This window comes from Diplotaxodon limnothrissa, linkage group LG23 (assembly GCF_057381915.1).
Source record: "Diplotaxodon limnothrissa isolate DT_005_m linkage group LG23, D_limnothrissa_male_GT1.1, whole genome shotgun sequence".
NCBI lineage: Eukaryota > Metazoa > Chordata > Actinopteri > Cichliformes > Cichlidae > Diplotaxodon > Diplotaxodon limnothrissa.
The window spans coordinates 35,301,607-35,317,028 of record NC_140617.1 but is presented as its reverse complement, the minus strand read 5'-3'; the positions used below and the strand labels follow the sequence as shown (position 1 = coordinate 35,317,028).

The 15,422-nt window shown below is 43.1% G+C and overlaps 1 protein-coding gene across 1 annotated transcript in view; it reads left to right on the top strand.

Annotated features, from left to right (window-relative positions):
- Window positions 1-15,422, top strand: part of mgat5 (alpha-1,6-mannosylglycoprotein 6-beta-N-acetylglucosaminyltransferase) — an 88,372-nt gene that overhangs the window by 71,342 nt on the left and 1,608 nt on the right. Inside the window, exons 11-15 of the mRNA XM_085347235.1 lie at window positions 5,184-5,333; window positions 11,671-11,817; window positions 11,929-12,045; window positions 14,161-14,235; window positions 15,022-15,179. Of these exons, the coding sequence (XP_085203361.1) occupies window positions 5,184-5,333; window positions 11,671-11,817; window positions 11,929-12,045; window positions 14,161-14,235; window positions 15,022-15,179 (647 nt within the window). The remainder of the gene's footprint in view (window positions 1-5,183; window positions 5,334-11,670; window positions 11,818-11,928; window positions 12,046-14,160; window positions 14,236-15,021; window positions 15,180-15,422) is intronic.

The following is a 15,422-nucleotide window of genomic DNA, read 5'->3' as shown; positions in this document are numbered from 1 at the left end:
CCCAGTCTGCATGCCAAATATCCTTTGGGAAGATATTAACCCCAAGTTCTACAAATGTTAGATAAAAAGCAGTCACTTAGAAAAAGCATAGAAAAAAGTGCTTGTGTGAATGGTACCTGGTGACTAAAGTCATTGTGTCGGCCACTACATCTGCTTTACATATCTGTGTATGTGATGTTTTCTTTTGGGATGTGTGAAAGGGAATCATTGAGCCATCAGCAGATGTGATGCTGAGCTTGACTCTGTGTCCTCCCTGAAGTGACTCCATGGTTGATTTTTAAAACATACAGCGACAGAGATAAACCTCTCTGCAGCACCGTGTACACATCACACTTAAACTGCAGCCTTTCTCCAAGGCTCAGTATATCACTGCAGTATGTGTGTTGAATGGGTCTGAGTGTTGTGGAGGGAAATGATTTTTCCCGTCTCTCTGAAGAATGGCTGAAGTGATTTTTTTTAAACTTCATTTTATTCTTTGCTTTGATTGACAAGCTTGCAGTTTTGGGGCCCCCAGAGTCTCTCAGTTGGAAATAATTTCAGATTGGGGAGGGGGCCGATCTGAGGTGCGTTTGATGTTCGATGTTGAAGGCAGTTTGATGGTCATGTAAGTCGAAGCGCATGCATCTGTCTGCATTCTGATGAGGCTCAAGCTCCCCACACCTCTTCAGGTTACTGCTCGACTCAACAGTCTGCTCTCTTTTCTTTAACTTGAGGCCTGAGAACAAAATCAAGTTTAGGAGGACTGTATACAGTTGTGTACATGTATTTCAATGATTTTCTTTTTTAAACATGTCAGACCCCTGTATGGAGCTCAGTGTTTTACCAGTTGAAATAATCCTTCTTTTTATCCTATACCTGTCTGGAAAAAAAGCAATTTAACTTCTACCTTTAAGAAAACCTCTTCTGATTGGCTGCCTCTTTGTAAATAGGTTTGTAGAGATGTTGCGAGCCAAGAGTAGAAAAAAACCCTGAGCCTGAGCTTTTTGGCTTACAGAGATCACTTGTACTTACACTGGCCTTATTTTTTTATCCATGTTTAATATAAGCCACTGTTCTAACTGTGCATGTGTATGAAAGGAAATAGATAAAAGCATAATAGATTCCCTTTAAACCAAAAATGTGTGTGGGTCTGCTGTTCTCCGATTCTGTGTTGCTCACGCTGTCTGCTTCCATCCCTGGACACTCATCCCTCAGCCCGACAGAAAGCAGCAGCCTCCTCTCCTGTTTCCTCTTTGAGCCAAGGTTTACAAATTCACTCTGATTTACAAGGTCATAAAACGCACCTCCTCCTCCTCCCCCTGCTTCAATCAGCCTCGCCAGCTCAGGCAGTTATTTTATAACTCCCCGAGCACGTGCTCCTGTTCAAGGCCGCCGCAATCGATGTGCTCCCTGGTTTCACGTTGCATATCACACGCGCTCTGAAACCTACACATATACGTACAGTACGGACGGGCGCCCATCACCCTGCTCGCCCAAATGCACGCAGGCTGTCAGAGGGGGAAGACTTTGAGCCTGCTCTAAAGTCATAACTTCTTTGTAATTCACAGCGTGCTGACAGCTGAGATAGGATCATGAATAGAAGTTGACATGACATCATTACAGGAAAGCAAAGCCAAGGAAATCCACGATAAATCAAAAAAAATGTTGATCCACTTTGCAGTCACGCTCCTCTAGCTCGTCGTTGTTTTTGTAATGTTCTTCATGCTCTAGAAGACATCTGGATAGTAAGTACAAAGCTGAGTGTGGCCTGAAGGGCCGCAGCAGTCGACTGCGTATTCATCCTCCGCATACAATCAGGGTTACTGGAGCAGTCCCCATTTATTAAAAAGAAAGAAGCTCACATCCTGCTGCCTTCAGACTTCTTCCTTCTATTGTGTGTGGATTTTTTTTTTTAGTTGCATATTTGCAAATCACTCTTACAGATGACGCAACCTGTCGCACACTTATTTTACAGCACGTATACTCACCCATGCTTCCTGGAATGGCAAACAGCGAAGTAACCGCTGGGACATCACATATCAGTTTGGTGTTTTGAAGCTGAGCATGATGTGACTGTGAAGACCAGGGACAGTGCGCGACTGTAAGCTGACAGCTTGGCGTTAACACTTTAATACTGTAGGCTTGCACTACAGGATTTTTCCTGGTTTTTAACTCTAATGGGGACCATCAGCTACAAAATTTAGACAAACTGAATTGATTATGCACTTATCAAGAACGTGAGAGCCATTGCGTCACCCCCTGCTAGCCGTTAGAAACAATGCACGGTTAAGGCAGTTAGCTTTGGTTTCACAGTTCATACAGACAGTTAAACCATGATTTAGTCACGCAGGAGCTATCACTGTTGCACATTGACTTGCTGAACACACTGTGACACTTGGTGCATTTGAGGGTTTTTTGAATTTTATTGTGTTTTACAGTCTTGCTGTTGTGTAAAAGTTGCAAGAGTCGTTTTTTCATTATAGGGTTTGTTGGTCATAAAAAAAGACGTGACTGCCAACCGACTGCAGTAATATTCAGAGTATTAGTTTATGAACATAACATCAAAAACTCTGCTTTTAAAGTAATCCCAGCTCTTTTAGTCAGTCAGTGCACCATAAACTGATGTAAAAGTAAAAAATATGTTGCATATGTACATAATTAAAATATTGATGTGAATCACCAGACTGCATTAGACGTATTTCGGTTATTGCTTTAAATAAGACAAACTTGTAAAATATCAGAGTTATAGACCAGCAGTTTATTTGCTCGTCTTTTTTTCCTTAGCGTCTTCTGAGCTCCTGCAGCATCGCGTTAGAGTTTCAACGCTGTTCTGCTTTCTCTTCAGATACCTACCAGTAACCTTGATTAGTAAAGACCTTCTCACTCACTCACACTCACACAGGCACGCACACAAATCCTGGCTCAGCCCTCCTGAGTGAGGAGATTACAGGATAGTGATTTCACCTTCTAATTAGGACTTCATCTCACACACACACACACACACACACACACACAGAGGCTGCTTTAGTTACAGCAGGCTGGCTGGAGGCATCTGATAGCCAGGCCTCCAGGGACCCTGACGAGCGACTACCTGAAATTTAACCCCCAAAAGGAAGTACTGTGGGACACACACACACACACACACACACACACACACACACACACACACACACACACACACACACAACAGCACAGAGCAGGAACAGATCCTGGAGACAGAACAGATTCAAAGGCAGGCTCGTGTGTAGGATATCTGATTTATACTTTTAACAACAGTGAAGCCTTGCCTCTCTATGAGTGTTAAAGCTCTTGTAAACAATAATGTTCCATTATAGAAGTGTGTGTGTGTGTGTGTGTGTGTGTGTGTGTGTGTGTACGCACACATACATACTGGTAATTGTGGCTTCACATCACGATGGAGAAGAGTGGCAGCTTTCATCTTACTGCCTCCCTGAAGGGTTCTACCTTAAGAGCGCTCAGCTGCACTGTACCCCGCTCCCACAGGGCTCAGTGCTTAGAAGGCACAGGATACAGTTAAAAACATATTTTGCACTTCAGTTCAGCATTTTATGTTCGAGTGTTGCTGGGTTATACAACAGTTATGTCCTTGTTTTTAAAAGTCGAACACCTGCTGCGGGTTTCTCTGTGGGAGAAACTTAAATATGATAGCCTAAATAAGGAATAATGTGCAGAACCATGTCAAAAGCAAGTCCAGAAAACTTTTGACTGGGAGTTTTTAAAGAGCCCATTTTTCTAATTCACATGTTGCCGTGTCTTCTGTTCATCATTAGCTAACACATGTCCTTTTGAGACCTTTTGCATATCTAAATCTGCAAACAACAATCTGATGTGGCTTAGTGACAGTTGGGAGGAAGAGCTTCCTTTTTAACAGGAAGAGATCTTTAACAAGGCTTAGGGATGATCTACCACGACACCTTTGTGGGCTGCATGTCCCTCTACTTGACATTAGTTTGTAGAGAGGCATGCATCTGATGTCAGCTGGTAGACTTCTATTGCTCTGAATGAACTGAGAAAATTCAGTTCAGTTTTATTAATGTAGCACTGAATCACAGCAACAGTATGCTTTACACTGAAAGGTAAAGAGCCTGCAGTAGTCCAGAGAAAACCCCAACAATCAGACAAGCCCCCCCACCCCCAAACAAGCACTTGGCTACACTGGGAAGGAAAAACTCCCTTTTAACATGAAGAGGCTCCGAAGAGAGGCAGTAACTGATTAAATGCAAATTAATGTATAAACACAGAGAGTGAAAACCACTTTGAATGCTGTTTATTGTGAGGCGGCACTGCTTCCTGTCATATCCGTCCTCTCTTCAAACCTGTGTGAAATACCTCCAAACCGCAAACTCTTTGTGCTGTCTGTTTGATTCAAAATAACAGGTGTGAAATGTCACCAACCAAACAGTTAAACCTCGTTCCAGTGTGGAGAATCTGCAGTTCAGGCTCGCTTTAACATCTGCAAGTATGGCTGCAAGTTGCTTAACTAATTACCGAAAAAGGAGCTGATATATCTCAACTTGCAGTGCCTAGTATTTGTCTCAAGTTAAAATCAAAAAATTGTCCTACATTTACCACAATGCAATTGGATAGCTGTAGCTGTTTGTCTTTAAAACTCCTTTCCCCCATTGTAAAATTGCTAAAAAGAAGGAAAAAAAAGTAACAACACTGGCAAAAACACAGGGGAACTATGTGTTTGTCTGTTATCAGTAGACGCCCCTTTAAATTAGATTAGATTGTTTTTCTATCCATGTTTCACATTTGACCTGATAATCAGTTTGTCAGCATTCCTGTGCAGTAGAAACAGGCCGGGCATGACTTTAAGTGTAAAAGTAGCAGGATTACTTGGTTTTGGGTCTTCTTCTTTAGGAGCATAACAGATCAGGTAGACTTTACTAACAACAGATACTGTGTGCACCGATGCTCCTTTTACAGTGCTATTTTTTAGCTGAGCCCACCACTCAAGCCAGATGGTCTGTCGAGTAGCCTGAACAAAAGTTCACCAGGACACGAAATGAAATACTGATACTGATCCCCTCAAACAGAAATTGCTATTCAAAGAGCTTTTGCAGGAGAGGAGATTTTGTCTCTAAATTATACCAGTTTAACCTAAAAAGGTTGACGTTTGAATGCTGCTTTGAACCTAATTTAAATTGATCTGCTTCATTTCCTCCCCATTTGTTTTTTAGGACAAGAAGAAGTACCTGGACATCATTCACAGCTACATGGAGGTTCACGGCACAGTACACGGCACCAGCACCGTGCACCTCCCGGGCTACGTTAAGAACCACGGCATCCTTAGCGGCCGAGACCTTCAATTCCTCCTGAGAGAAACGAAGGTGAGAGATCCTCACTTTAAATTGTCTAACATGGAAAAATGAGCCTTGAGGGAAATAAAAGTACATGGCTGCAGTTCTTACTAGGTGGCTGTAAAAGCCACAGATCAACTCCCACACTTTGCCACACTGACATTTTTTTAAATAATGAAGAAATTGTAGCGAGGCTTACCTGCAGTATATCGAAGAAACGCTGTATCTTTATTAACTAACCTTGGACTTTTTGATGCGCCGTGACTACAAAATCACCTCTGAATGTTTTTCTTCTTGCTTTATATTTAGTCTGCTTGTCAAAAGAAATTGAAAAAAGAAATATTGAAGCACATATCAGTGCTACAAAAATAAATCTACAGGCAAGTTGGAGTAAATATGTGATTCTTCTGAGACTTATTGGAGGTTTGGGTGGAAAAAATGTCTTTATGTGAATAGAGGTCTTCTTCTGAAAGAGCCTTGAGCCAAGTGGCTGTGCTTTCTCTGAGCCTGGCCGTTCACAGAGGTACTTCCCCATTCATACTCCAACCACTCGTACTGACAAAGACAACTACATGGCAAAGTGTTGTGTAGAGCAAGCTCTTCAGAGGCAGTGACGTATGAGAGGCAGGTTTCTAGGTTTTTACGAATGTATGCATGGCTGCTAAACATACAACACTTTGTTTTACACCTATTAAAACAAACACTTGTAGGTAAAAATAATAAATAATTCCCAGAAGCTGCAGTCCCCTCTTGTTGTAAAAGCAGTTGCTTTATATCTATAATTAGCTGTCCGCTTTAGTTCTTTCAAGGCTTAAAGTTAAACATTATTAGAGTTATTGCAGCTTTGTGCAGGTTCATCTTTGATATACAATGTATGTTTTAAACTAGACAGTTTTACCACCGGATTGATTTATCTTGGGACACATTCATTACACAAACATACCTGTTGCCCTAGAAGTCTGCTAAAGGTCAGGACACTGCTTCTCACTTGAGCCTAAACCCTGATAGTGTCCATAACTGCCACACAGAACAGAAATACAAGGAGAAGAAGCAGAAATCGATTTCCTGTGAGGTCTGCCATGACCTGTCATGGTTTTGCTAAGACTGCACGGTCATGAGGGGAGGTGTTCTGAACGGTCTGTGGACCCACTTTGAAAATGTATCCAAAAAATTCCCACCGAGCTGCAAACTTCTAAAGAGCTACAGAATGAAAATGACAAGATCCTCACATAGCTGACAGCAACATCCGCTGGAGGTGCAAACTGGCACTAATTCAGCTAAGAATCTCTCTGGCTTCAGTCTTCATCCCTTTCAGGAAAAAATGAGGTGAGGGGAGGCTTCGATTTTCTTTAGCCTCTGAAACTAGATACTTTCAGGCAAGGGAGGGACATCAGAGCGAGACTGCCACAGCTCACGATACAGTCAGTTATAGAAAAAAAGATGGATATATATCTAAACCTCTTTGTCCTTAGCAGAGCTGCAGAGTTGCTTTAGCCATAAAACATTAGTGATTCTGTCCTGAGCACCTGAAACCAAGGATCCGGTGATGTTCGAGGCACCGAGGCACAGAAAGACAACGATGCATTCTGCAGTGGAGCGGATCATTAAAGACTGAAGGCAAACAACGCTCCACCAACAGTGCAGTGAATTATGATTTGCTGGAGCGAGAGCTTTATTAGCAAAGTCTGGCAGGTAAACACACAACAGAACCGGGATATAATATAAGCCTCCATATCTTCTCATTACATGGGTTCCTGGCTGGAAACCCATCGGGGAACGGCCAATTAAATCGCACAAAACCAGACATTTCTCCGGCATTCTTGTTTAAGAGTTTACAAGCAAAACAAGGGGCGTTATAGGCACTCGTCCTTTCGTCGCTTAAACAACACGTTTACTCTTACCTGCGAGCAGACTGCCTCAGCTAATTGGCCTCGTGAGGTTTAGCTTTAAAAGTGCTCCCGCGTTGAGGCGCTTTTGCGAATATGTTGCCTTGTGACATTTGAAGGAAGGGGGGAGGTTGTTCAAGCTCCAAATTCCCTGAAATAAACTGTGACGTGCTGCGCTCTATCAGGTGAATAGCGTGGATGATCAAACCGCTGACATGCAGCAAAACGTTGCTGCGTCATGTTGCAGACTGACAGAGTCAGAGGTTTTTGATGTTTTTCTCTCTGCCTTCTCACATCCGTCTCACAGGCCTGTCTAACTCAACCTGTTAGATTCTCTTGCTTCTGTTTTTCCACCTTCTGCACACACCATGCTTTCAACAACCAATTTATGCTACTGTATGCAGTGTGCGCAAAATAAGAAATGGTGTTAGTATGGTAATGGTGTTTGTCTTGCTCCACCGTTAATGCCGCTGTAATCAGCATAAAGGGAAAACTCAAACATCCCATGGCAGGTGCTGGGATTAGAAATATCATGAACAAACAGCCTAATTAACTCGCTGGGTCATTACACTCAGAAGCCACCGTGTTTTTAAGCCCTGCGTGGCAACGGCAGAAATCTGATGTTGTTCCAGCACGTTTTGCATGACAACTTTCACTCCAGATACCTCGTTAGCTTAAATTTACATGCTAGACAAAGGTGCAGATAGCAGCTTCTCCTTTGTATATGATCTTGATCTGGCGTTGAGTTCTGCAAGTTACTAAGAGATTGTGGAAGTTGTAGCACCTGTGAGTGTTCAGGTCTTTTGGCTAATAGCTGCTCACTGTTCCAGGGAAAGACAGTCGAAATAATCAGAAATGCAAAACACCTGCTGCTACTGTGGCTAAGAACTAAGACGCTATTGTTGCATGAGATAATGTTGGAAAGTTCAGGTGATGTCTGACATTTGACAGACACCGTAATGTAAAGAAGAACACATTAAACATCATTTATAGAGCACTTTGGTTTCCACGGACAAATTTCACCTCTTGTATTTTTCTGATTTTGTTTTTTATGCAAATTAACCGATCTGACCACCAACAATACTGAATATACAATGAATATACAGTGATATAAAGATGGTAGAATAATACTGTTTCACCTCAGACACACAGCTAGATGCAGCTTCGAGTCGAATGACTGACCCAATCTCTCTGAATTGATCAACTCGGATGTGATCCTTACTCTGCCAGAAAGAGTTCAAACTGCCCCACAGACGAATATCCTGAAATTCGTACAAAAGCGTGCGAGACAGCATCAACTCCTGGATCAAACTATGAAATTCTCCCTACTGTCGCCGTCTCCTGAGGACCCCAAAGTGCTTTACACACCCAGTCATCTACCCATTCACACACTGGTGGAGGCAAGCTACAGTTGTAGCCACAGCTGCAGACTGACAGAAGCGAGGCTGCCATATCACGCCATCGGCCCTTCTGGCCATCACCAGTAGGCGGTAGGTGAAGTGTCTTGCCCAAGGACACAACGACCGAGACTGTCCGAGCCGGGGCTCGAACCGGCAACCTTCCGATTACAAGGCGAACTCCCAACTCTTCAGCCAGATTAGTGTTTAGAAGCATCAGGACCAGCTCACCATCGCTTGATGTTGACTCCAGTTTAATCATAGTGCATTTTTGGGTGGATTTTGGCAAAACTTTAGTAAAATCGCAACTGTTTCGATGTTATACGACAAATTTGCATCAAAAATCTTCAATGTGCTCAGTGCATAAAGGTGTTAGCCGAAAGCTCAGGCTGATCTAAAGTGTCCGTTAGTCTCCATTTCATCCACTATGTTTCTGTGTGATGTCAAAGAGAGCAGATACTTTAATTCCTGACTAAATTCTAAGAGTAGAACATTTATTTGATCATAAGAGTTTAACTTTTAGTGTGTGAGCGCGTCACATTTATTAGTAAAAAAAAATCCCCTCCCTCCGCCCTCAAACCACATCTGCAAGGTGATACATGATATTTTCATATCTATATAACTTCTTATATGCACAGTCTCACTTTCACTCACCCGTTCAAACTGTTTTTCTGATCATTTTGTCAAGGCTTGCAAAAAACCCTGAGGACGTTTATGCTGCTGCTTCTGAAAGTGTTTAAAACAAACAAGCCAAAAAAAAAAAAAAAACTGGTAAAGGAAGTGATCTTTGATATTTAATAACTACAGGTAACTTGTACTACAGTAACTGCTGTTCTTCCCTACAACATTTAAGTGCTTTCAGAGACGGCTACTGGTATTTAAAAAAACTATTCTTGGCCCTCATTAATATTTTTAGTAAAATGCAGCTGACATATATGAAATCCAAGGTTTATTTATTTAAGGAAAATATGCATATGTATACCAATGAAATCCATTAAATTTGACCAGATTCTAGTTGAATCTAAAGTTTTTGAATGTACTTGCGTTTACAGAACATTTACATGTAGTCAGGTTGCTTAAAGGCAAAGTTTTGAGGCTCCAGTGATTACACTACAGGATGTTCACACAACAAAAACACATTTTTCATTAACAGCATACACACAAAAAATACACAATTATTGTAAAAAAAAAAAAATCAACAGAAATCAATCATATTTTATCCATTCAATATCAATATTTTATCATGAGCGCATAGTTACTGAGCAATCATTTCTATTAAGTAAGAAAGTACTCATGGTAAAATGTGATTGATTTCTGTTGATTATTTTTACAATAATTGTATATTTTGTACAGTTGCTGTTACAGACTCCCGCATTGCCCTCATGCATATTTGACTGTTAGCACTGATGCTACTTTTTTCCTTCAGATGTTCTGCAGATAATCATTAGTTGCATCCCTCGACTTTAACGCTGAGCGATGAGAGCAGAAATGAAATCTTCTCGTGTCGTAGGTGTGTGTCCTTTGCATGAGTAAGGCAGGATGTTTCCTCAGGGGTCCAAATCGATAGCAGCTTTCATGTGGAGAGCTGCATGGTGTTGAAGTCAGCCTGTCCATGACCACGGGACTCCAGAGCCGTTGTAAACTAATGATGAGATTGTGGGTCAGTGCTATAAACTTGTTTTTGTTTTTTAAATCCATTCACATCTAGCTACAATCAATTTGCAAGCGTTAGTCATAAACTCCCACCTGAGTTATTCAGTGTGTTTATCTCAGCTCTTCTCCCCTCTGGGTCCTCTCCCTACAAGTACCAGCTGACTGGTTTGCAGCTTTCAGGAGCCTTTGCATGCATGCGATTAAAGAACGCACGTGCTTTGCTGCCACCTGTTGGCAGAAATATTTCAGTAACACTCACAGCTGAAAGAGCAGAATTCACTCCACAGGTCTGATTATTCATGTGACTACAGGCATACCTCATGACACAGCGCTGCATTGTGCACTTAAAGAAAGCGTGTGTATGTAACACCGACTCAAACACACAGATAAGCCATTGTGTCAGCCAGCTGGCTCCACTCAATAAGCCACTCAGCTGGCACCCGGCCTCCCCTCTCAGTTTCTCGATTGCTGTCTCACTACTCATGCAGGCGAGCTCCACAAATATTTGCTTTCTTTCCACTCAGGAGAAGAAAAGTTGCTTCTAGAACCCTCCACCCGTTTTCACTGTTTACTGAAATAAATGTTTGGGATTCTGGCTAAGCACAAACAGTGGAGACACTATACCGTAGCATAAACACCCAGAAACTTCCAGAGTCCCGGTCGGCCGTCAGGTTTTGTGGAATGTCACAGTTTTACTTTCAGTGCTGAGAAGCCACTCGTTCCTTGTACAGAGCCTTCTTTTTTGTTTAATATGGAAAACTACATGTTTACTACATGGTGGTGGAAAATTGTCAGACGCCACCTTTGAGCAAGCACATGGCGACAGCAGGAAGGAAAACTACTTTTTTAACAGAAAGAAACCTCCAGCAGAACCAGGCTTAGAGGTTTGAGTAGAAAAATTACGTATTTCTGTGTTAGTAATGGCTAATGTGCTTCCAAACAAGCCGAAGAAACACCTAAAAGACATAAACCTTGGTTTAAATGAGTCGTTTCAGAGCTGAAAGGCGGTTCTAAGGTGTCTTTGCCAGTTTCCATGATCGTTTACTATCTGATTTGATTGCTGAGCTATTATGTACCTCCACGCCTAAGATATCAAACTCCTTCAGCCCCGTGGGAGGAGTAAACGTAAAAGTGATGTCTTCATATTATCGGGCTTGTTTTCCCTCCCTTGTTTCATGGCGAAAATGTGCTGCCTCCGTCACAATTTGTGCTGATAACAGGGGAGATTTGTTTCTACAAGGCACTATTGGCGACTCCTCAACACAGCCAGTAAACTTCGGCGCCCCTCTGCCTCCTCCCACCGGCACCTTTAGTTGTGCTTATTTCAGGACCTGCACACTGCTGTTCACACATGCCTCCTCCTTACTGACTTGTGTGTGTTGATATCCAGCCTATGGAGCCTGACAGCCGTGTGTGTTCTCTCCTCTGCAGCTGTTTGTGGGTCTTTCCTTCCCCTACGAGGGTCCCGCCCCCCTGGAGGCCATTGCCAACGGCTGTGCCTTCCTCAACCCCAAGTTCAACCCTTCGAAGAGCAGCAAGAACACAGACTTCTTCAAGGGCAAACCCACCCTGAGAGAGGTGAGAGGAGTGCAGGATTTGTCCCCCGCAGCTCGACCCATAACTTTTAAATCGTTTGATTTTCCTAACCCCTCCCCCCTACCCCTCTCATTTCTGCTTTGCTGCCTGCAGCTGACCTCTCAGCACCCATACGCCGAGGTGTACATCGGTCGGCCCCACGTGTGGACGGTGGATATCGAGAATTCTGCCGAAGTAGAGAGGGCCATCCGCTCCATCCTCAGCCAAAAGGTAACCGCGGGCGACTGAAAGAAGCTAAAATTTGGTGCAATTTCACAAATGTTATTGCATATTTGTTTCTACAACAAGGGCAGAAGCCCCTTAGGTGCTGTACAGACACACAAGCTTTCGGCCCTACTGCTGCATAGCTGCAAACATCTTTTAACTAAATGCGCTGCACATTCAGCAAGCTTTAACTGACAGACTTTAATACCTTAAATGAACTTAAATACAAACACAACAAGTCATCTTCAAATTCCCTTTTATGCCCCTTTCATCCTCACTGGGTTTCAGCACTTTTCACCTTCATTTCTTGCCAGTGCCTGGCTCCTGGGTGTTCAGTCAGTAATTGCAGTGAGTCTCTCATCATGAGCTGACAGATCTGACGCGCCTTCTTCTCAACCTGCTTCCTTCTTTATTTTTTCTTTCAGTTACTCTTTTTTTTACCCCCCTTATCAAGTTAAATGTCAGACCTTTTCTCTTTTTTTTTCTCCATCCGAGCCGCTGTCTGAATCTCAGAGGACACAACATTCACCTGATCTGTATTGCAGCGCAGGCACTTCCCAAAGGTGTGCTTTTTCCAGCTTCATCCTCTGACACTATTCTTTCAATTTCTTCACTTGTGAAATTCTTGTGCTTTTTTTTTAAGCTGCCAGTCTTCTCTCTTAAGCATCACCACTTTTTCCACAATAGGGAGGGGCGGGGCCATCTGCCGCGACCGGTTGGGGGTTAATGAATAAAGAAGTTAAATGAGCTTCAGTGTACACTTGTTTGTTGTACAGACCTTCTTGCTGCTCTACATAAACATGATTGATTCCAGCAGTGTCACTGTTAGTGAAATGGACCTGTGTTGATGTGTCAAGTGATTGTGACATAAAACCTCCTGTGTCTGGGAGGTCCAGTCTCTTTTTTAGTATTCCTGCTACAATTGCAACATGAGGACAAAAGAGTGCTCTAAGCCACTCAGAGAACAGATTGAAAAGTAAAAGTCAGGACATGGTTACAAAAAGATTTCCAACTGCTGGGATGATTTGTCCAGTTGAGGTTCTTTGGCCTGATGAGACAGAATTTGAGCTTGTTGTCCATTAGACTAGATGCTGTAGCATCTAGTCTAATGGACAACCCCACAAATACACCATCTCCACTGTGAAGCATGGTGGAGGCAGCATCATGCTCTGGGGGTGCTTCTCAGCAGCGAGCCCTGGAAGGCCTGTAAAGGCAGAGAAGGACATGAATGCAGACAAATATGCACCAAAGCACAGAAATGATACACAGACAACAAGGTGAATGTTCTGGATTGGCCCAGATCTCAGTCTGATCGAGAACTTGTGGCTGGACTTGAAAAGAGTGTGAGTTAGCTTTTTTTTAACTAACATTAATGCCTCCATTCCCTTTGCTGTAGTATTTGGTGTGAAGAGGGAATGAATTTGTTTACTGAATAAAAATGTGGACAGCTGCTTTCATAGATTTCTTATATGATGAGCTGCAGTGAATGAATCTGAAAAATTCAAATCTTCAAATCTTCTTCTTCTAAGTTAAAAAGCAAGTGTGCCTCACATGTCTTAACACGGAGCAAAAAAGAGGGTGTGATTGTGTAAATGGCGTCCTGGCTGGTTAGTCGTTAAGGAAAACCTTGTTGGAGCCGCAGGAGGATTGATGGAGATATCGTGTTCCGTCTCCTGGTCCGGGCCCATGCATATTTAAAACTGGACTCAGGACCTCGTTGTGTTGTTGTACTCCGCCGAGCTGGTCAGAACAATGCCTGTGTTCACTGGACGAGCCCACAGAGCCTCATATGCGCCGTGATCCGTGGCGAGACGCAGCCTACCAGGCTCCGGCTCTCCTCCTGCTCCCCCCCTCCCTTCCCCTCTCCTCATCCTTGCTTCCTCCCAGCAGCCAAAAGCTCAGATGGAGCACGGAGCGACTCAGTTCAGCAACAAAGGCTGCAGTTGTTGGTTGTCCCCCGTTTGAAGTTTCCTTCAGCGGCGCAAAGATCAGACAGCAAGCTAACGCTTCACCGGGAGGAGCTCTCTGAGCGTCATCATATAGAAACACTGTCGAGCACAAGAGTTTACAAGCTCCCTCGCCCTGCACGTGTTTTAACAGTCTGTGTTTTGTGTTATTCAGATTGAGCCCTACCTGCCCTATGAGTTCACCTGCGAGGGGATGCTGCAGAGAGTGAACGCCTTCATCGAGAACCAGGTACTGCCTCTGCAGAGCGCCTCTCCATCTTTTCCACATGCACACAAGTCAGAATGAAATCATGTCGGGCTTTAATTCATGCCACCCTCAGCTGTGGTTGGCGTCCCCAGGGCCGTATAGATTTTCAAAACCAGCAAGTTCAGCTGCCGCTGATTAAAATTCAAAGATTAAAGCCTGTCGAAATAACTCAACATAAGCATTTACAGCAAGTAGACATCAAAGCAAAATGAAATATGAGAGGAAGCAGAAGCTATAAGAGCGATCAAAACATCCCATGAAATGAACAAAATCTACAATAAAGATGAATTTAATGGAGTTTGACAGGTAGGCCAACACCTTTCTGTCATCTCCCTGATCATTTCCTGTTATCTTCAAATTAAAGGTATAACATGCCAACAAAATGCTTTTATTCAGATTAATTTTGCTCTTATTTTCTGTCATATTGTGTTACAGTGTTGGAAGATCATATTAAAGACGGACATGTTTTTTAAATAATGAGGTCGGCACGTGTACGAAGAATACTACACGTTTCATTTCTGTCAGCTTTTAAGCTCTTGGATCTCTGTAATCTCCGAGCACAGAAGCCCCGCCCACCTCCCGTTTAAACCTCCTGCTTGCATGTGGCAACCAATTATATGAAAGTTAGTTTAAAGAGCGGCAGAGCTAACTTATTTTTACTTTCTTTACATAAAGCATACAGGTATTACAGAGTTACGTTTTTTTTTTTCCTTTTCCTTTTTCCTCCTTTTTGCACTCCTGTTGTTTAACATCATGTTGTGTCCTCAGGACTTCTGTCACGGTCAGGTCATGTGGCCTCCCCTCAGCGCCCTGCAAGTGAAGCTGGCAGAGCCCGGGCACTCCTGCAAGCAGGTCTGTCAGGAGGAGCAGCTCATCTGTGAGCCCTCCTTCTTCCAGCACCTTAACAAGGACAAAGACCTGGCCAGGTGGGACACATACTTTGCCTCAATACTAGTGGCCACTAGGTGGCAGCACGACACAGGCTTAAGCTCATGTGAGCATTTATCATTCTCTGATGAGCTGCTGAAACCTGCAGTTATAGTTATGACCACTAGTGGGCTGAGTTTAGTTACAGAAGAAAAATGGATTATCAAGCCTGCAGCTCAAAGACACCAGTGTGTGCATGTGTTTTCTCTTCTTGTCTCTCCTTCACATTAAAAAAAGTGTTT